Genomic DNA, 21,218 nt, shown 5'->3' on the forward strand with positions numbered 1-21,218 from the left:
CCATGCTCAGCTAATTTTTGTATTTTTCTTAGAGATTGGGGGGGGTCTCACCTTGTTGGCCAGGCTGGTCTTGAACTCCTGACCTGAAATGATCCACCCACCTAGGTCTCCTAAAGTGCTGAAAATACAGGCATGAGCCACCATACCAGGCCACACCAGGCCAAGATTTTTTTTTTATTTTCAAAAATATTGCATATTTTCTTCTGGTATTTTATGATTTTATTCTCTACATTTAGATGTTTGATCCATTTGAAATTGATTTTGGTGTAGAGAAAGAGGTGCAGATTCAAACTGAGTTTTGTATTTCATTGTTTGTTTTCTCCAGATGGCTAGAGCCATCTCGTTTAGAGTTGACCCAATCTCATTTAGTGAACTGCTGTCTTCATAGTCACGAATTCCCCAGTATATTTGTGTCTATTTTGGGATTCACTATTCTGGTATCTGTCTATTCATGTGCAAGAACCAAACTGTTTTAATTATTGTCCTCATTACTCTTCTTTCTTCAGAGTTTTCCTGGCTATATTTAATATTTATTCCCCATAAGAATTTTAGAATCAATTTGTTTAGTTCCAAAAATAGTCTCATTCCTATTTTTACTGGAATAGAGAATTTGGTTAAATTTATAGGTTAACTTTAGAAGAATATGTTTATGATTTTGAGTCTTTCCAAGAATAGTTATGTTGTGTGTGTGTGTGTGTTTTGAGACTGAGTCTTGTTCTGTCATGCAAGCTGGAGTGCAGTGACACGATCTCAGCTCACTGCAGCTAGGACCTCCCAGGCTCATTGATCTTCTGCCTCAGCCCCCCAAGTAGCTGAAACTACAGGTGTGAACCACCGTGGCCGGCCAACAGTGTTTTTTCTTTCAATTTATTTAAGTCCTGCCTTTTCCTCCTAAGTCATTTTACACATACACACACACACACACACCCAATTTCTGATTAATTTTTGGTATTTTGTTTTTGTTGTTTTAATTGTTATTGCCTCTTTTTCTTGATGATAATATCCAACTAGTTACAGTTTTTATATTGAGAACTTTGATTTTTATAAAATAATTTTGTACCCAGCAACTTTTACAAATATGTTTAAAATCTTTTTCCCTTTAAAAACATTTTTATTATGAAACATCTCATACACAGAGATATACTTAACACTTGTATGTTCAGGCCGGGCGCGGTGGCTCACGCCTGTCATCCCAGCGCTTTGGGAGGCTGAGGCAGGTGGATCACGAGGTCAGGAGATCGAGACTGTCCTGGCTAATACGGTGAAACCCCATCTCTACTAAAAATATAAAAAATTAGCTGGGCGTGGTGGCAGGCGCCTGTAGTCCCAGCTACTCAGGAGGCTGAAGCAGGAGAATGGTGTGAACCCGGGAGGCAGAGCTTGCAATGAGCCGAGATCACACCACTGCACCCCAGTCTGGGCGACAGACCGAGACTCCATCTCAAAAAAAGAAAAAATTGTGTGTTCAGTTTAACTAACGAATCATTATAAAATAATACAAAATGCCAAGTCAAGGATTGCCAGAAGTCCTAAAGCCTCTCCCCACTGCCCACTGAATGATTATTTTTCAGGTGAATTGTTGTTAGCACTTAAAATTCAGGAGATTTTACATGAAAAACCAATTTCTGGTCTCTCTTGAAAAATCAGAAAATGCAGCCACACTGGACCCACATTTTCAGATGGCAACAATTGCCTGGAGCATGGAGTGTGGCTTTTTTAGGGGGAGCATATGCCCTCTTCAGCTCAACTTGAAGGCCAAGTGTCAGTTGCCATTTATCATCACACTTGAGCCACTTGCCTTGGAGGTAGCTGTCTGAATTTCTGAACTTTGCTTTAGCATATTGAAAACAGGAGGAGGTTGGATGTTGGAAAGTGAGGCTGAGGAAGGATGCATGCTTCTGGTGTAGGCGGTGGGATGGTGCCCTTCCCTGAGAAAGGAGCTCCACGTTTGCAGAGAAGATGATGTGCTTGTTTTTAGACACGTTGAGTTTGAGGTGCTTGTGGATGAGCAAGCAGGGCAGAGCTATCTAGTAGACAGCTGCACAACCAAGCCTGGAGCTCAGGTTAGCCATGCAGGTTTGGGGATCATCAGCTTTTGGAAGGCAGCCGAAGCCGTGGGAGTGGAGGAGATGACCGAGGGGCAGTGTGCTGGATGTGAAGAACCTCGGGGAGTCCACATTGAAGGGAGCCGCAAGGAAAGCAGGTTCTTTACTGTATCCCCAGCGCCTAGCTGAATGATATTTACATGGGATGCTGGAGAGAGGAGGATACTCCTACTGAAAGGAAGGGTAGAAAAGAGGACCGTGGTCCAGAAGCCAGGGAAAAAAGTGCGTGGGGTATAGTCCAGCACGATGTTAAAACCTACAGGCATGCCAGGCGTGGTGGCTCACGCCTGTAATCCCAGCACTTTGGGAGGCCAAGGCGGGCAGATCACCTGAGGTCAGGAGTTTGAGACCAGCCTGACGAACATGGAGAAACCCCATCACTACTAAAAATACAAAAGCCTGGAGAACCCACGTGGGACAGGCAATCGTGAATCGTAGTGGTGCCAAGCTGTATGGTCATGTGACCTTCTCCAGCCTTTCCCACAGGGGCTCGAGGGGAGGACAGTCAGATTTAGCCAGCACCGACGTTTTGTCAGGAGGTTTAGACTAAAGAATGAGACAAAGTGAGTGAGGATTGGCAAGAGTGGTTAAAATAAAGGATAGCAATGTCTGTGGAGGAGGAAGTGAAGTAGGGTGGGGGTTAACAGGAAGAAAGTCCAGGGGTCAGTGGCCTGAAAAATAAGTAGGCTGGGAGAACTTGAGGACCAGTGCTGGGATGCAGGGGAGGAAGCTTGGCCCCGGGAGCAGGAGGTCTGAGTGGGTTGTCTCAGACGGAGCGGTTGTGAACAGCAAGCTTCAGGGCGCGGCACGGGAGTGGCAGCTGGAATAGGAAAGAAGAGACCACTGGATATGAGGTGGCAAAGAACACTTAAGATGATGGCTTCAAATGCAGTTTAAAATTTCCTGGTATCTCTTTTTGTTTCTGTTTTTGTTTTTTTTTTTGAGACAGTGTCTCTGTCACCCAGGTCGCCCAGGCTGGAGTGCAGTGACGCGATCTCGGCTCACTGCAGCCTCCACCTCCCGGGTTCAAGCGATTCTCCTGCCTCAGCCTCCTGAGTAGCTGGGACTACAGGCGCCCACCACCGCACCCAGCTAATTTTTTGTATTTTTAGTAGAGATGGGGTTTCACCGTGGTCTCGATCTCCTGACCTTGTGATCCGCCCGCCTCAGCCTCCCAAAGTGCTGAGATTACAGGCGTGAGCCACCGCGCCCAGCCAATTTTTATATTTTTTGTAGAGACGGGATTCCACCGTGTTGGCCAGGCTGGTCTCAAACTCCTGAGCTCGAGTAATCCACCTGCCTCGGCCCCACAAACTGCTGGGATTACAGGCGTGAGCCACCACACCAGGCCTCTGCTTCATTTCTTATCTCGGCATTTCCCCGTGTGTCCCAGCCTCTCCCGCTTGCTCGGTTGTTGCTCTAGTTTATCTCCTTGTGCATTTCCCTCACTGCCTGGCTTCTCTCTCTCAAAGGTCCCTTCTGATTCTCTTTGTGGAAATTGACTACTGGGAGCGGCTGCTGTTTGAGACGCCCCATTACGTGGTGAACGTAGCCGAGCGAGCCGAGGACCTGCGCATTCTGCGTGAAAATCTGCTACTTGTTGCTAGAGACTACAATAGGTAGAGCTCCAGTCCTCACTGCAGCCCTTCGAGATGCTATTTGATTCCTTCTTTTTCTCTTATCTGCCCTGTGATGTTGTCCATTTTCTGCAATTTCTGTCCTCTGCAATTTTTTCCTCTCAAAAAAAAAAAAAAAAAAAAAAGGCCTCCCACTCTTATGGCCCTACCATTATTCCTACCCCTTGTAGTTTTATCTTCTAGCTGCAGGGTGGAGAGTAAAGCCAACCAGGTCCCCTCCTACCCGATAGGGCACTTGGACCACATATATCGTAGCTCTGGGTCACTTCTCTAGGAATGAAACGGGCTGGCCTTAGGATTATGTGTACAGAATAATGTCAGACCCATTGAACTAAGGCCTACTGCCCCCATCCCTGCCTCAGTTTCTGGACTTCCTTGGTATTCTCTCTGGAGTGAGGTTTTGTTCTGGGTTAGGTACTGTCTTAGTCTGTTTGGGCTTCTATAATAAAATGCCATAGACTAGGTAGCTTATAAACAACAAATATTTATTTCTCACAGTTTTGGGGGCTGGTGAGTCCAGGAGCAAGGCGCCAGCAGATCTGGTGTCTGGTGAGGGCCTGCGTCCTGGTTCATAGGTGGCTGTCTTCGTGCTGTGTCCTCACATAGTAGGAGGAGACAAGGGAGTTCTCTTAGGCCTCTTTCATGAGGGCACTAATTCCATTCATGAGGGCTCTACCCTCATGACCTAATCACCTCCCAGAGGTCCTAACACCATCACTGTGGGAGTGGGGATTTTAACATACAAATTTGGTGGGGACACAAATATTCAGACCATAGCAGCAAACTTTCTCAGCCCAGTTAAAGTCCAAGGAGGTGCAACCAGCAATCTTGTTTGAGGGTCTGGAACTGCAGTGTCCAACATGGTGGCCTCTAGCTGCATGTGGCTATTTCTGTGTAAATTAAGTAAATAAACTTAAAAATTCGATTAGTCATTGGTGCAGGCCACATTTCAAATGCTCCATAGCCGTATGCAATGAGTGGGTGCCATATTGGACAGCACACGTTGTATAAGGTTGGTGCAAAGTGATTGCAGTTGTTGCCATTACGTAGATGGCAATCACTTTTGCACCAACCTAAGAGAACACTCCATCATCGCAAAAAGTTCTTTTGGAAGGTACTGGTCTAGGATCTAGGATCTAGGATCTAGACTAGTGGTCTAGAAACATTCAGATTTCTCCACCATTTCCTAATGTGGAGGAAAGATCTTCAGGACTTGTTCCCTCTGGCTACCAGGCCTCTCTTACGCACAGGATTATTGCCATGCTGTCCCCAGATGAGCAGGCCCTTTTCAAAGAGCGTATTCGGTTCCTGGATAAGAAGATCCACCCGGGACTCAAGAAACTGCACTGGGCCTTGAAGGGGGCCAGTGCCTTCTTCATCACGGAGTGCCGTATACATGCCAGCAAGGTGGGCCATGGTCCTTAGACCCCAAAGGTCTGCAAGGCTGATGGGTCATTTATACCCGAGTGTTGCATAGAGATTGGGAAACCTGGGGGTAGTGTAAAAAGAATTAAGTTTGCTTTGGGAAGAACTTTTTTGTGTGTCATCCAGTCTAGCTGGAGAACAAGTGGGAGGGTAGAATGAGGTACAGATGGTCTCTTCTGAAGCTGAAACTCCCCCATGGTGGGGCCTGACTCTAGGTGCAGATGATTGTGAATGAGTTCAAGGCATCCACTCTGACCATTGGCTGGCGAGCCCAAGAGATGTCAGAGACGCTGCTGGTACGCATTTGTGGCAAACGGGTATACAGGGACCTGGAATTTGAAGAGGACCAAAGAGAGCATCGGGCAGCTGTACAGCAGAAATTGATGAGCCTGCACCAGGATGTGGTGACCATCATGGCCAACTCTTATGAGGTCTTCAAGAATGATGGTCCTGAGGTAGGGTTCCTGTGGCCAGGATGTTGTGGTTGGAAAAACCACAGTCCCCCAATTTCATCAGGCCATTCTCTTGCTCCTGACCCTTTTTTCTTTTTACCAGTGTGTGCTTCTCAAACATCGTGTTCTAGTCTTGGACTCAGCCGACCTTCAGTCCTCACACCTCTTCCTCCAGGACTCAGAGTCCTGCCTTTCCATTAAACCAACTTGTTTCCTTCCCTGTTGACTGGTTCTCATTTCCCAGGATGTGCACTGTCTTCACTGAAAAGTTCTCTTTTTCCTCCCTCCGTCCCACCAGATTCAGCAGCAGTGGATGCTGTACACGATTCGGCTGGACCGCATGATGGAGGATGCCCTGCGCCTGAATGTGAAGTGGTCACTGCTAGAACTATCCAAGGCTATCAATGGGGATGGAAAGACCAGCCCAAACCCAGTCTTCCAAGTCCTTGTCATTTTGAAGAATGATATGCAAGGAGGTGTGGCACAGGTAGGAACCACTTTGCCCCCAAAATCTCAAAACCATTACATCTTATTTGTCAGTTGCCCTTAATTCCTAAACTTGGTCCTTGACCTTGACTTTATCCTGTGGCCTTCAGACCTGCTGCTGAAGTGTGTGCCCTTCCCAGTCCTAAGGCTTATCTCTCTCTCCCTCTCCCCTCACAGGGTTCCTCACAGGTGGAATTCTCACCCACTCTGCAGACTTTGGCAGGTGTGGTCAACGACATTGGCAACCACCTCTTTTCCACCATCTCTGTCTTCCGCCACCTCCCTGACATTCTCACCAAGCGCAAGTTACATCGTGAACCCATCCAAACAGTTGTAGGTGAGTGGGCAACGGGGAGAGCACAAGGCACAGGGTTTCAGAGGCTGTCGAGTGGGCCAGGCCAGGAGGAGACACCGGGGCTTTTTCCAGACATACTGGGCCAGTCATCTCCATGACCTGGGGAAAACTCAGGTCAAGGGACGAGATCGGCTGGGCACAGTGGCTCGTGCCTGTAATCCCAGCACTTTGGGAGGCCGAGGCAGGTGGGTCATTTGAGGTCAGGAGTTCAAGACTAGCCTGGCCAACATGGCAAAACCCCATCTCAACTAAAAATACAAAAACTAGCCAGGCATGGTGGCAGGTGCCTATAATCCCAACTGCTCAGGAGGCTGAGGCAAAGAATCACCCAGGAGGTGGAGGTTGTAGTGAGCTGAGATCACGCCACTGTACTCCAACCTGGGTGACAGAGTGAGACTCCATCTAAAAGAAAAAAAAAAAAAAAAAAAGCAGGGGGGCCAGTTTGGGGAAGGGAGCAGGGGCATGGATGGGGGTTGAGATTAGGTGACCAATGCTCATGGGATTTGGGATTTGGGATGGGAGATGAGGAAAGACAAGCTTGGGACTGGGACTGGGACTGGGCTATAAGAGGCCTAGATACCAACAGGCAAGACATCAGATCCTGTGAAGGAGACATTAAGAGTCACATTTTTACTTTCTATCTACTCCTTTACCTTCTAACTTGCATGTTTGAGCTGTATTTCTTTGGGAAACTGGTTTTGGAGTGGAAGGTCTGGAGCAGTGGGCAGGGCCCACGCAGAACTTGGGTTGGGGTGGAAGTCAGTGAGAAGCATTTTTCTTGATCCTTTGAAGAGCAAGATGAGGACATCAAGAAGATCCAGACCCAAATCAGCAGTGGCATGACTAACAACGCAAGCCTGCTGCAGAACTACCTCAAGACCTGGGACATGTACCGGGAGATCTGGGAGATCAACAAAGACTCTTTCATTCGTCGCTACCAGCGCCTCAACCCGCCTGTCTCTTCTTTTGATGCCGACATTGCCCGGTGAGTGGTGAGGGTGGACTGAAAGTCTGTCTGTAGGAGGCACAGCACTAGAGAAGGAGCCCAGGCCTAGAGTCTTGGGAAGCAGGTGGTGGGGCTGAGGACGACATGTGTCCTCAGTGACAGGAAAAGAACAAGACCTAGGACATTGGACCTTTGCTTCTCAAGGGGTAGAGATCAAGGAAGAGCTGGACACGATTTAGGTGAAAAGAAGTTGTCTGGGGGAGGATGGCAGGGTCTGGTGGGAAAAAGGAAATTCCAGAGATCTGGAAGATGAAAGAAATGAGCCCTTTTATTCTAAGAAGGCAGATGGGAGTTAAATGGAAGATTCTTTTGTTTGTTTTGTTTTGTTTGAGACAGGGTCTTTCTCCGTCATTGCCCAGGCTGAAGTGCAGTGATGTGATCATAGCTCACTGCGGCCTGGACCTCCTGGGCTCAAGCGATCCTCCTGCCTAACCCACCCGAGTAGCTGGGACCACAGGCATATGCCACCATGCTTGGATAATTTTCTTTTTCCTTTTTTTTTTTAAATTTTTTTTGTAGAGATTCTATGTTGCCCACTCTGGAAAAAAATCTTTTTTTTTTTTTTTTTAAATTTCTTTTGTTTGAGACAGAGTCTCACTCTGTCACCCAGGCTGGAGTGCAGTGCAACCTCCGCCTCCCAGGTTCAAGCAATTCTCATGCCTCAGCCTCCCGAGTAGCTGGGATTACAGGTATCCACCACCATGCCTGGCTAATTTTTGTATTTTTAGTACAGACAGGGTTTCACCATGTTGGCCAGGCTGGTCTCAAACTCCTGACCTCAAGTCATCCACCCGCCTCAGCCTCCCTCAGTGCTGGGATTACAGACGTGAGCCACCGTGCCTGGCCTAGAAGAAGATCTTAATTTCTGATCTTAACTCATGTCTTTTTATGGGCCTCTGGTCATTCATTCATTCTGTAAACATTCCATAAACATGCGTTGTATGGGCCATGAGGAGTTAAGAAAAAAAAAAAAAAGAAAGAAAAGAAATGAGCAAGTTCTTTCCTCCTGAGGGCTCTAGAGTAGTAAGGAAGATAAAAATATAGCTGAAAGAGCGGTGGCCGCGGTGTCACGAGAAGACTTGGAATCGCAGCTGTGCCACTTACTAGCTATGTGACTTTAGGCAGGTTTTCTCTATTCTCTGGGCCTCAGTTTTCTGTGAAACTGAGATTACACTACCTATCTTGGAACCTTGTGAGTGATTAAAGATACATGAAAGCACTTTGTAGGCTGCAGCCGTGGGCTCATGTACTGTATTATTACACAGCTGCACTGTGGTAAGTACTGTGATGAAGGGATATAACATGCCAGGGCAGTTCAATGGAAGGAGAGAGGATTTCCAGCTGGGGATTTTAGGGAAGGCTTCCTGGAGGAAGGGACTTTGTGTAGGATTTCAACAGGCAGAGATGGGCAGTGGGGAAGGCATTCCACATGGAGGAAATGGCATGAGCAAAGGCATAAAGATGTGAGTCCATGAGCACGTTCACCCTGCAGAGTGAGATCTGCAGTGTAGGCACAGGAAAGGAAGAACGCAAAGGGGCTCCGCAGCAGCCAAGTGGATTCTCCCAACCACCTTGTGAGGCAGGCTCTGTTACTGTCACTGTGTTACAGATGAGGAAACCAAGGCTCACAGTTAAAAAAAACAAACAAAACCTGCTTGAGGTCATAGAACTAGGAAGCAGCACAGGATGAACTCAACCCAGATCTGTGCCACTCTAAATTTTTTTTTTTTTTTTTTTTTTGAGATGGAGTCTCACCCTGTCACCCAGGCTGGAGTACAGTGGCGCCATCTTGGCTCACCACAGCCTCTGCCTCCTGGGTTCAAGTGATTCTCCTGCCTCAGCCTCCCCAGTAACTGGGATTACAGGTGCCCGCCACTACACCCAGCTAATTTTTGTATTTTTAGTAGAGACAAGGTTTCAGCATGTTGGCTAGGCTGGTCTTGAACTCCTGATCTTGTGATTCACCTGCCTCAGCCTCCCAAAGTGCTGGGATTACAGGCGTGAGCCACTGCGCCCTGCCTCACTCTAGAGCTTTGAATGCCAGACTAAGAAGTTTGACAGCTATCTTATAGCCAGTGACTGGGAAAATGACGGTCACAGCTGCATGGCTGGGGCAGATTGGAATGAGGGATGCCTGGGAGTAGAAGAACTCTCTAGAACTGCTGCCCAGATATGGGTGGAAGGAAATGAGACCTGGAGCCAGTGCTGGGACAGGGGGCATGTCTGTGAAGAAAACGACATTCTAGCTGGGATCTGGGGCTCTTACAGCTACACAGAAGTTGCTAATAACGTGCAGAAAGAGGAGACCGTCACCAACATCCAGTTTGTGCTGCTGGACTGTTCACACCTCAAGTTCTCCCTGGTGCAGCACTGCAATGAGTGGCAGAACAAGTTCACGACTCTGCTGAGGGAGATGGCTGCTGGGCGTCTCCTGGAGCTGCACACCTACCTGAAGGAGAATGCAGAGAAGTGCGGGCTGGGGCGCCCCGCAGGAAGGGGGCAGGGGCAGGCCCTGGGCCTTCCACTCATTAGAGCTCCCTTTGCCCACCTTCAGAATCAGCCGCCCTCCCCAGACGCTGGAGGAACTAGGGGTCAGCTTGCAGCTCATGGATGCCCTGCAGCATGACTTGGCCAACCTGGAGACTCAGATCCCTCCCATACACGAGCAATTTGCTATTCTTGAGAAGTACGAGGTGCCAGTCGAGGACAGTGTGAGTTCCTGCGGTGTTTGGTCTACCTGGGACCCGTATTGGCAGCAGATTGCAGGGGAGGCCCTTGGCTGTCCTCAGGGAGAGTAGAGAAGTGACAGGAGAAGGAGACTCCAGATTTGAAAGCCAAAGCTAGCTCAAACGATACCTTTACTTAGCTTCTGGATTTCTTTTTTCTTTTCTTCCTCCTCTTCCTCTTTTTCTTCTTCTTCTTCTTCTTCTTCTTTTTTTTTTTTTAACAGTCTGGCTCTGTCAGCCAGGCTGGAGAGCAGTGGCACGATCTTGGCCTACTACAACCTCTGCCTCCCAGGCTCAAGTGATTCTCCTACTTCAGCCTCCCAAGTAGCTGGGACCACAGGCACATGCCACCACACCTGACTGATTTTAGTATTTTTTGTAGAGATGGGGTCTCATTTTGTTGCCCAGGATGGTCTTAAACTCCTGAACTCAAGCCATCTGCTGACCCTGGCCTCCCAAAGTGCTGGGATTACAGGTGTGAACCACCGCACCCAGCTGGTTTTACTTACTGCATTTACTTTTTTTTTTTTTTTGGTTTTGGCCTCATTCTCAGACAGACAGCTTTGAGACCTTTTTTTTTTTTTTTTTTTGAGACAGGGCCTCCAACCATTGCCCAGCTTGGAGTGCAGAGGTGCAATCATGGCTCACTGCAGCCTCAACTTCCTGGGCTCAAGTGATCCTCCCACCTCAGCCTCCCGAGTAGCTGGGACTACAGGCATCTCAAGTGATCCTCCCACCTTGGCCTCCCAAAGTGCTGGGATCACAGGCGTGAGCCACCACACCCGGCCAGGGTTTCTTTTAGGCCCAGCAACTCACACTTTGACTTTTTTAGGACTTGTCACATGTGCAAAACTCATCCCCAGACTCTGGTCTGGAGGATCAGAAAAGAGTCCTTACAAGCCTTTATGCGAGGGCAGACCTTCTGCTCCTGGTCATCTGCACTCTCTGACACCCCCAGGTCTTGGAGATGCTGGACAGTCTCAACGGGGAATGGGCTGTCTTCCAACAAACTCTGCTGGACAGTGAGCAAATGCTGAAGAAATACAAGGAGAAATTCAAAACAGGCCTGATCCACTCGGCAGATGACTTCAAGAAGAAAGCACATACGCTTCTGGAAGATTTCGAATTCAAAGGTCCTCCTTGCTACACCTCTCCCGCTTTTTTAGCCTTTGTTTAGAGACCCTGCCTTCCAAGCCCAGGTCCTGGGAAGGGAAAACTGGGAGGGGAGGAGGAGGGTGGGTGCTGGGGCAGGGAAGAGCCTCCGCTCAGGAGCAAAGGAGGAGGACACTCAGTGGCTCTCGTTTTGGGCACAGGTGCAGCTCATAGCATTTCTACTTTTCTTTTTTCTTTCTGTTTTTTTTTTTTTTTTTTTTTTTTTTTTTTTTTTTTTTTTTTTTTTTGAGATGAAATCTCTCTGTTGCCAGGCTGGAGTGCAGTGACTCGATCTCAGCTCACTGCAACCTCTACCTCCTGGGTTTAAGCGATTCTCCTGCCTCGGCCTCCCGAGTAGCTGGGACTACAGGCGCGTACGCCACCACGCCCGGCTAATTTTTGTATTTTTAGTAGAGACGGGGTTTCACCGTGTTGGCCAGAATAGTCTCGATCTCTTGACCTTGTGATCTGCCTGCCTCAGCCTCCCAAAGTGCTGGAATTACAGGCGTGAGCCACCGCCCCCGGCCCCCATTTCTACTTTTCTTATCCCGACTTCCATATTCCATCTGTTCCTGACTCTCAAGCGCATTTAGGAGTTTTTGCTAAGATTAGCCGTCATTCTTTCAATGTGTTCCCTCTTGCTCTTCTTCCCTTCCCTCTCTCACGTGAGGAGAGAGGTGAGATTTGCCCACAAAGAGATAGGAGAGCCGTGGCTGTCCTTGCCAGACAGGAGTGGGAAGCTGAGCTTCATCCTGAATCCTCCACAGGCCCTTTCACTAGCAACGTGGGACACATGTCTGCCCTGGACCAGATCGCACAAGTGCGGGCCATGCTGATGGCCATGCGGGAAGAGGAAAACAGTCTCCGAGCCAACCTGGGCATCTTCAAGATCGAGCAGCCACCCTCTAAGGACCTTCAGAACCTGGAGAAGGTGGTGTGCTGAGCGAGGACCCTGTGGTCACTGTCGATAAGGGGCAGGGACAGGATAATGGGTCCTTAGCACCCACAAAGGCAGTGGGACGGGAGAGGAGCTCACGAGGAGCTTTTGTTTCAGTTGAGGTAAAATTCACATAACAAAATTAATTCTTTTTTTTTTTTGAAACAGAGTCTTGCTCTCTTGCCCAGGCTGGAGTGTGGTTGCGCAATCTCGGCTCACTGTAACCTCTGTCGCCCGGGTTCAAACGATTCTCATGCCTCAGACTCCCGAGTAGCTGGGATTACAAGCCTCCACCACTATGCCTGGCTACTTTTTGTATTTTTAGTATAGTGATGGGGTTTTACCATATTGTCCAGGCTGGTCTTGAACTCCTGACCTCAGGTGATCCACCTGCCTCAACCTCCCAAAGTGCTGGGATTACAAGTGTGAGCCACGGCGCCCCGCCAAAATTAACCATTTTGAAGTGAACAATTAGTGACCTTTAGTGATTCACACCACATCTATCTAATTCCCAAACATTTGTATTACCCTAAAGGAAACTCTGCCCCTTAGCAGTCACATCCATCCCCCGTCCCCCGCCCCAGTCAGTTATGAGTCTATTTTCCAGGTGTGTGATTCGCCTATTCTGGACACTTCATACAAATGGAACCATATCACACGTGGCCTTTTTAATCTGGCTTCTTTCGCTTAGCATAATGTCTTCAAGGTTCATCCGTGGTGTAGCATGGATCAGTACTTTTTAAAATGGCTGAATATTCATATTTGAATATTGTATGAGTTTACCACATTTTGTTTACCATTCACCAGTTGATGGACATTTGGGTTATTTCCACCTTTTAGCTAAAGGGAGTAGTGCTGCCATGAACACGCGTGTACTTGTATTTGTCTGAACACCTGTTCCCTATTCTTGTGGGTGTAAGCCTAGGGGTGGAATTGCTAGATCATATGGAAACTCTATGTTTAACTTTTTGAGGAGCTGCCAAGCCATTTTCCACAGCAGCTGCACCGTTTCACATTCCCACTAGCAGTGTACAAGGCTTCCTATTTCTCCATATCTCCATGCCAACACTTATTTACCTTTTTTTTTTTTTTTTGGTTCTAGCCATCCTAGCGGGTGTGAAGTGGTATCTCACTGAGCTTTTGATTTGCATTTCCCTAATGACTCATGACATTGAGGGTCTTTTCCTGTGCTTGTTCCTTGGTAAGCTCTTAAGGCGACAGAGTGGAGAAATTTATGTGGACGGAGGAGGCCGCTGTATTATCTAGAGGGAAAGTGTCACAGAGCGAGAGCAGCGAAGGGCCTGGGCGTCCGTCAGGGAGGAGGAGGGCAGGTGCCACTTCATGCAATGCACCTTTCTGCTCCGTAGGAGCTTGACGCCCTCCAGCAAGTCTGGGAGATCACACGAGACTGGGAGGAGAACTGGAATGAGTGGAAGACTGGCCGGTTCCTGACCCTGCAGACTGAAACCATGGAGACCATGGCCCACGGGCTGTTTCGTCGCCTCGCAAGATTAGCCAAAGAGTATAAGGTGGGGAGAAACAGGGCGGGGAGGCGGAAGAGAAGCTAGTGGAGGATCGGGGTCTATTTCCAGGGAGGTCATCGGGTCTTCTGATGCCCCCAACTTTTGCTCAGGACCGAAACTGGGAAATTGTTGAAACCACTCGCTCAAAAATAGAGCAGTTCAAGAGGACCATGCCTCTCATCTCAGACCTGCGGAACCCTGCCCTTAGAGAGAGGTGAGGCTGCCCCTCTGCTCCCGGGTGTCCACTCTGCCCCGCTGGCCTGCGCCACCACCTGATCCGTCCCATTCTCCTCTCCATGGTGTTCACAGCCCTCTCTTCCCCTTTGTCCACAAATGTATGTCTTTTTCTCTTTCCTCTTTTTAACAAACATTTAATTTTGATGGACGCATGAAAATTGCATACACTTATGGTGTACAGCATAATGTTTTGAAATATGTACACATTTTGGAATGGCTAAATTGAGCTAATTATCATATGCATTACCTCACATACCTACTTTTTGTAGTGAGAATACTGAAAAGCTACTCTCAGTGGTTTTCAAGTGTGGAATAGATTGTTATTAACCATTGTTGCCACAGTGTACAGGAGATCATCCCTCTTGTCTAACTGAAATTCTGTGTCCTTTGACCAACACCTCCCCAACTCTCCACCTACCACCCCCAGTCCCTGATAACCAGCATTCAACTGTGCTTCTGTGAGTTCAACCTGTTCAGACTTCACGTATGACATATGAGTGCGATCATGCGGTGTTTGTCTTTCTTTGCCTGGCTCATTTCGCTTAGCAAAATGTCCTCCAGGTTCTTCCATGTTGTTGCAAATGACAGGATTTTCTTCTTTCCTGTGACTGAGATATTTCACTGTATATATGCACCACATTTTCATCCTCCATTCATCACCTGATGGACACGCAGGGTGATTCCACATCGTGGCTATTGTGAATAGTGCTCAGTGAACATGTGGCACAGACACCAAGCCTGCCACTGTCCTCTGCTTCTTGCACTGTCTCAGGTCATCCAGCCTTGCTGACTCTTGTTCTCTGCCCCCTGCCCTGGGGCCTCCCGCTGTCTGCGAGGGAGTTGTCTATCATGACTAAGCCTTATGTCTTTTTTTTTCTTTTTCTGGGGGGTAGACAGAGTCTCACTCTGTTGCCCAGGCTGGGGTGCAGTGCTGTGATCTTGGCTCACTATAACCTTCGCCTCACAGTTTCAAGCAATTCTTGTGCCTCAGCCTCCCGAGTAACTGGGATTACAAGCACCCGCCACCATGCTCGGCTAATTTTTGTATTTTTAGTAGAGATGGAGTTTTGCCACGTTGGCCAAGATGATCTTGAACTCCTGGCCTCAAGTGGTCCGCCCGCCTTGGCCTCCCAAAGTGCTTGGATTACAGGCATGAGCCACCCGGCCCAGCCCGCCTTATGTTTTTTGTTATACAAAATATTTTATTTTGAGGTAGCCAAAAGTATAACTTTCTTTCTGTATGGTTTTTGCCTTTGTGCCTTGTTTAGGAAGACCTTTCCTACCCAAAGTTACAAATACATCCTCTTCATTCTTTCTTCTAATGCTTTGTGTTTCTCAGGTTTAACTCCTTTAATCCGTCGGAATTTATCATATAGTAGAGAATGTATCTCAAGCCATTGGGGATAGATTTATAAAAATAAAGTAATTTTTATAAATGGTGTTTTAATAATGATCTATCCATTTAAGAGAAAATAATTTTGCTTCTTTGTCTTTCTTCCAGTATAATGTTTTTGGCAATGCTGAAACCATTAAGTGTTATATGGTTGTGTATAACCTAACCACTTTATTTGCTTACATTACTTAACCTCTCTAAGCCTCAGTTTTCTCATTTGTAAATGGAATAATAATAATTTCTAATTTATAGAGTAGCCATGAGAATGATATGAGATGTTTCATGTAAGGCCTTTACTCAGTGTAGATCTAGAGTAAACCTGCGGTGATTCGTTGTGTGTTTTGTGGGCGCACCTGCCTCAACTCCCTCTCCAGATAATCCACTCCTGGAGGGTCTCACCTCAATCTTCGTATTCCCCATGGTGCCTAAGATTGCATCTTCGAGCCAAATGAGTTGAAAAATGAATTAGCAAAATGAGTTGAATCATGAATTAATAACTACGCAGAATCACAGTGTCCCAGTGGGAGACAGCGCTGGGAGTGATGGTAACGCTCCTGACCTCACACCCTCCTGTTCCTGGCTGCAGGCACTGGGACCAGGTCAGGGATGAGATCCAGCGGGAGTTTGATCAGGAATCTGAAAGCTTCACCTTGGAGCAGATTGTGGCGCTTGGGATGGATCAGCACGTGGAGAAAATTGGGGAGATCTCTGCTTCAGCAACTAAAGAGCTGGCTATAGAAGTGGTATGACCCTCCTCTCCCATGCTTCCACACCTCCTGCACCTCCTGGAGCACAGGCTTCCAGCTGTTCATCATCTGATGATGCCTCTCAGCTCCTGTTCCCCTTAGGGAAGAGATACCTGACTGCTGTGTCTCCACAGGCTTTACAAAACATTGCCAAGACCTGGGATGTGACTCAGCTCGATATAGTACCCTACAAGGATAAAGGCCATCATCGGCTCAGGTCGGGGGAGCTGGGGCTCTAGGAGAAAGGGGGGCTGTGTGATCCGAGCTGCAGCGTGGGGCCAAGGTTGGGCAGGTGGGGATGGACTATGATTTTGACCCCTTGTGTCCCAGAGGTACAGAAGAAATATTCCAGGCGCTGGAAGATAACCAGGTAGCTCTGTCTACCATGAAGGCATCTCGCTTTGTTAAGGCCTTTGAGAAGGATGTGGATCACTGGGAACGCTGCCTCTCCCTCATTTTGGAGGTTATTGAGATGATTCTCACAGTGCAGCGTCAGTGGATGTACTTAGAGGTCAGGACTCAGCACCCAAGCTTTTCCTGCTTCCTGCTTTTCCTCCTTCATTTGCTTAAGACCTAGATTTTGCCCTGTTATCAGCCTCATTCTCCTACCTTTAAAGTCACTCTTCATCTAGGACCCAGCTGTCTGATTCTTAGTTATTATCTCTCACCTTAGATTCCCTCCCTAACAAGTTTTTGTTCTTCTTCCTAGATTTTTCTTCCATTTTTCTTCTTAGACCCAAGTACCTGGCCCCCCACCTCCAACTTTCCTTGTAGAACTTGGGCATCTTGGCCTTTGACTTCTGGCACTCTGTATCTTCTACTCAACTGTCACCCACGATCTGGGAACGGGGAGCAGAGGGTGGAGAGTGCGTACAAAGTGGCCTCTCACCCCAATTTTTGGCCCCCTCAGAATATCTTCCTAGGAGAAGACATCCGCAAGCAGCTGCCCAATGAATCGGCCTTATTTGACCACGTCAACAGCAACTGGAAAGCTATCATGGACAGGATGAACAAGGACAACAATGCTCTCCGGAGCACCCATTACCCAGGTCAGAGCTCCAGGGCTCCTGCCCTGACACAGCTTCAGCAGGCACTCTGCTTGGTCATGGTTGCATGTTTCATTGATTAAAAAGACTGATGCCCCCAGCTTTCCTAACGTGTCCCATCTCCATCACCTCTTCTAAGCATTAGATCACAATTCCATAAATTAAACTCAACAAGTATTTGCGTGGAGTATAATAAGGTAGTGGTTAAGAGCATGGGATATGGAATCAGTCAGATGAGTTTATTTATTTATTGAAAAAAATTTTTTTTGAGACGGAGGTTTGTGTGTCACCCAGGCTGGAGTGCAGTGGTGTGATCTGGGCTCACTGCAATCTCCACCTCCCTTGTTCAAACGATTCTCCTGCTTCGGCCTCCCAAGTAGCTGGGGAATACAAGCATGTGCCACCACCTCTGGCTAATTTTTTTTATTTTTAGTAGAGCTGGGCTTTCACCAAGTTGGCCAGGCTGGTCTCGAACTCCTGACCTCAGGTGATCCACCTCCCTCAGCCTCCCAAAGTGCTGGGATTACAGGTGTGAGCCACTGAGCCCAGCCTACATTGACTTTAGTTTAGCAGATTAACTAGCCTTCAGCCATGGGATGGGGTAGGATATGGGGAAGAAAGGGATGAACACATGGTAAGATGAACACACAGTGAGGGCTGGTTGACTGGGGGAGACTGGGGTAGAGAATCAGGGAGTCAGGTTTGACAGCGGGCATCTAGAATGGGTATCCTGTGGCGAAGAATTCTGGCGGGGGTACAGAGGACCTCTTCATTTTACCTAGGGCTAGTCTTAGCAGTGCTTCATTTTTCCAAGAGCCTTCAGTATACACATCAATACAAATAATTTTAATTATTCTGATAAAAAGTAAACATGAAAAGTTATGATATGCAAAGTTTAATGACAATGACTGATACTATTTGAAATAATTGACTGAGTTATATTTTGGAACAATTTATAAGCAAAGCCAAAAAAACAATGATCCCTTTGTTGAACGCACAGAATAAATCCATCTTGTCCATGGCTACTGAGTCTGCCTGTGATCTCTGGGGGTCACTCAGGTTTGCACTCAGAGGACCCAACAGCCTGTAGACCCTGTGCTTGAAGGCGTGAGGGTTACCTCTGAGTTCACACTCACTAGTGTCCCTCCTTTTTTTCAGAAAGCTAGAAACTGGGAAGACAAGGGGAAAATCAATCAAGACCTGAGGTATGGGGCTGTAGGCTGGGAGGAAAGTAACATTATTGAGAAGCTACCGATGTGAATACATTTCAATTAGTACTCACATTGGTTTTTTTGTTTGTTTTTTGAGACGGAATTTCGCTCTTGTTGCCCAGGCTGAAGTGCAATGGCGCGATCTCAGCTCACCACAACCTCCGCCTCCCAGTTCAAGCAATTCTCCTGCCTCAGCCTCCCAAGTAGCTGGGATTATAGGCATGTGCCACCACACCCAGCTACGTTTGTATTTTTTTAGTAGAGACGGGGTTTCACCATTTTGGTCAGGCTGGTCTCGCTCTCTGACCTCAAGTGATCCACCCGCCTCGGCCTCCCAGACTGCTGGGATTACAGGCGTGAACCACCGCGGCTGGCCTCACGTTGATTTTTGAGATGGATTTTATTGCCATTTTATACACAAAGAGGTCAAAACTCAATGAGGTGAATTGACATGCCAGTAAGTGAAAGAACCACTGTTTGATTGGGAGTCTTCTGCTGCCTGTTCTGGCACTCTTTTTGCTATGACATGAGGGACACTGGCAACCCCAGTCCTAGTCGATTTCTTTCACTGTGTGCACATGACATGTATCTAAAGTGATTTAGCTTGCCAGATTGTGTACATGGAGGGAAATCTCTACTTTTCAGAAGCTCTTGGGTGGGCCAGTGGATCCCTAAGTTCTTCCCCCAGCCCTTCTTTTCTTTTTTTGCCTATGGGAAATGAAGGAAGATGGACCCCCAAGTTCTTCAGTGGGTGTGTTATACAGTGTCGCCCGCTACCCACTGGGGCTATGTTCCAAGACCCCCCAGTAGATGCCTGACACCTCAGATAGTCCTGAACCCAATTGCCATCAATCAGAACATGTTTCTGTTTGTGTCTGCCTCCCATAAATTCAATGCCCTTTCCATCTTAACTAAGCACTTGTTATGCACCGAGGCTGTAACTTTTGCAGTTTGGGGTGTGATAGCAAAACTATCATGAATTTCTTTTTCCTTTGTCACAGTTTCGCAGATAGAAGATTCGGATTCTTTTTTTTTTTTTGAGACGGTGTCTTGCTCTGTCGCCTAGGTTGGAGTACGGTGGCGCGATCTCAGCTCACTGCAACTTCCACCTTCTGGGTTTAAGCGATTTTCCTGCCTCAGCCTCCCGAGTAGCATGGCTTACAGGCACCTGCCACCACGCCTGGCTAATTTTTGTATTTTTAGTAGAGATGGGATTTCACCATGGTGGCCAGGCTGGTCTTGAACTCCTGACCTCGAGTGATCCACCCACCTCGGCCTCCCAAAGTATTGGGATGACAGGCGTCAGCCACTGCACCCAGCCAGAAGATTCATTCTTACTGTAGATCTCAGCAACCTCAGTTGAGAACTTTCACCTTTTCACTTAAAGGAAGGAAGCTCTTTATGGAAGCACTTTACGGCTTCTCTTTGGCGTATCTGAATTGGCAGCATCAGTACTCTTGCACTTCTGCTTACATTATTAAGTGAAATAAGAGTCACTTGAACACAAGCACTGCTGTGATGTCACAACAGTCGATTTGATAACCGAGAGGGCTACTAAATAACTTACGGGCAGGGAACCTCTTCAGCGTGGAGACGCTGGACAGAGGGATCATTCACATCCTGGGGGACAGAGCAGGATGGTGAGAGACTGCATCACACTACTTAGGACAGTGTGCAATTAGAACCTAGGAATTGTTTATTTCTGGAATTTTCCATTGAATATTTTCGGACCACAGTTGTCTGCAGGTAGTTGCAACCATGGAAAGTGAAACTGTGGATAAGGGGAAGTTACTGTATTAATGAAGTCATATATGATGTATCATTAATGCATAAACAGTAACATGTACAATAGTGCATAATGAATAGTGAGTCATGAATTAATGGAGAGAATGGGATGAGCATGATAGAGGGTCTGGGGATGCTTCTCTGCGTCCAGAAACCTTCATGGCAGTCTGTGCCCCACTGCTCAAGAGCTGGCAAAGAACACAGAGTTGGGGCATCCAGATCCCCCCAGGGCAGTGGAAAGAAGGCCATCAAATGGCATTCATCGCGCTTCTTCCCAGGCCTCCTGGACACATTGACAGAAATGAACACAATCCTGGAAGATATTCAGAAGTCTCTGGATATGTATTTAGAGACCAAGCGACATATTTTCCCCCGCTTCTACTTCTTGTCCAGTGATGACCTACTGGAGATTTTGGGCCAGTCCCGAAACCCAGAGGCTGTGCAGCCGCACCTCAAAAAATGCTTTGACAACATCAAGTTGCTGAGAATCCAGAAGGTCGGTAGAAGTGGCCACAATGAGATGGTGGGTGGGTATGAAAGGCTTTGGAAGGGACCCTGCCCTCTCAACAGGAGGGCCATGTTAATTAATGATTCTCCATTCTCAGGGGATAGAATTTCTTCCAATTGGTAATATTGAGAGGAGGGGAGAGGAGCAGTAATTACCCTCAAAAGGCCCCAGTACTTCTAGGCGGATACCAAGTGTGGGCCAGCCGGGCTCTGAGTAGCTTCTGTTTTCTGCAGGTTGGAGGGTCCAGCAGCAAATGGGAAGCTGTGGGAATGTTCTCGGGCGACGGCGAGTACATTGATTTCCTCCACTCAGTACTTTTAGAAGGGCCTGTGGAGGTGAGTTGTGGTGAGGGTCTGAGGACCTAGCTGATTCTTCTTCCTACAGACAGTTCACCTGGGCCGGGCACAGTGGCTCACACCTGTAATCCCAGCACTCTGGGAGGCCGAGGCGGGCGGATCCCCTGAGGTCGGGAGTTCCAGACCAGCCTG

At 47.7% G+C, this 21,218-nt stretch overlaps 1 protein-coding gene across 1 annotated transcript in view; it reads left to right on the forward strand.

Moving 5' to 3' along the window:
- The window catches only part of DNAH2 (dynein, axonemal, heavy chain 2), a 124,488-nt gene that overhangs the window by 35,315 nt on the left and 67,955 nt on the right, over positions 1-21,218 (forward strand). Inside the window, 18 exon segments of the mRNA XM_011958636.1 lie at positions 3,578-3,724; positions 4,993-5,149; positions 5,383-5,622; positions 5,918-6,106; positions 6,295-6,442; positions 7,253-7,445; positions 9,735-9,935; positions 10,021-10,177; positions 11,151-11,325; positions 12,112-12,275; positions 13,649-13,810; positions 13,915-14,018; positions 16,021-16,177; positions 16,315-16,397; positions 16,511-16,691; positions 17,091-17,229; positions 20,501-20,718; positions 20,964-21,065. Of these exon segments, the coding sequence (XP_011814026.1) occupies positions 3,578-3,724; positions 4,993-5,149; positions 5,383-5,622; positions 5,918-6,106; positions 6,295-6,442; positions 7,253-7,445; positions 9,735-9,935; positions 10,021-10,177; positions 11,151-11,325; positions 12,112-12,275; positions 13,649-13,810; positions 13,915-14,018; positions 16,021-16,177; positions 16,315-16,397; positions 16,511-16,691; positions 17,091-17,229; positions 20,501-20,718; positions 20,964-21,065 (2,917 nt within the window).

The sequence above is a fragment of the Colobus angolensis genome, unplaced genomic scaffold (assembly GCF_000951035.1).
Source record: "Colobus angolensis palliatus isolate OR3802 unplaced genomic scaffold, Cang.pa_1.0 Scaffold47, whole genome shotgun sequence".
NCBI classification, from domain to species: domain Eukaryota; kingdom Metazoa; phylum Chordata; class Mammalia; order Primates; family Cercopithecidae; genus Colobus; species Colobus angolensis.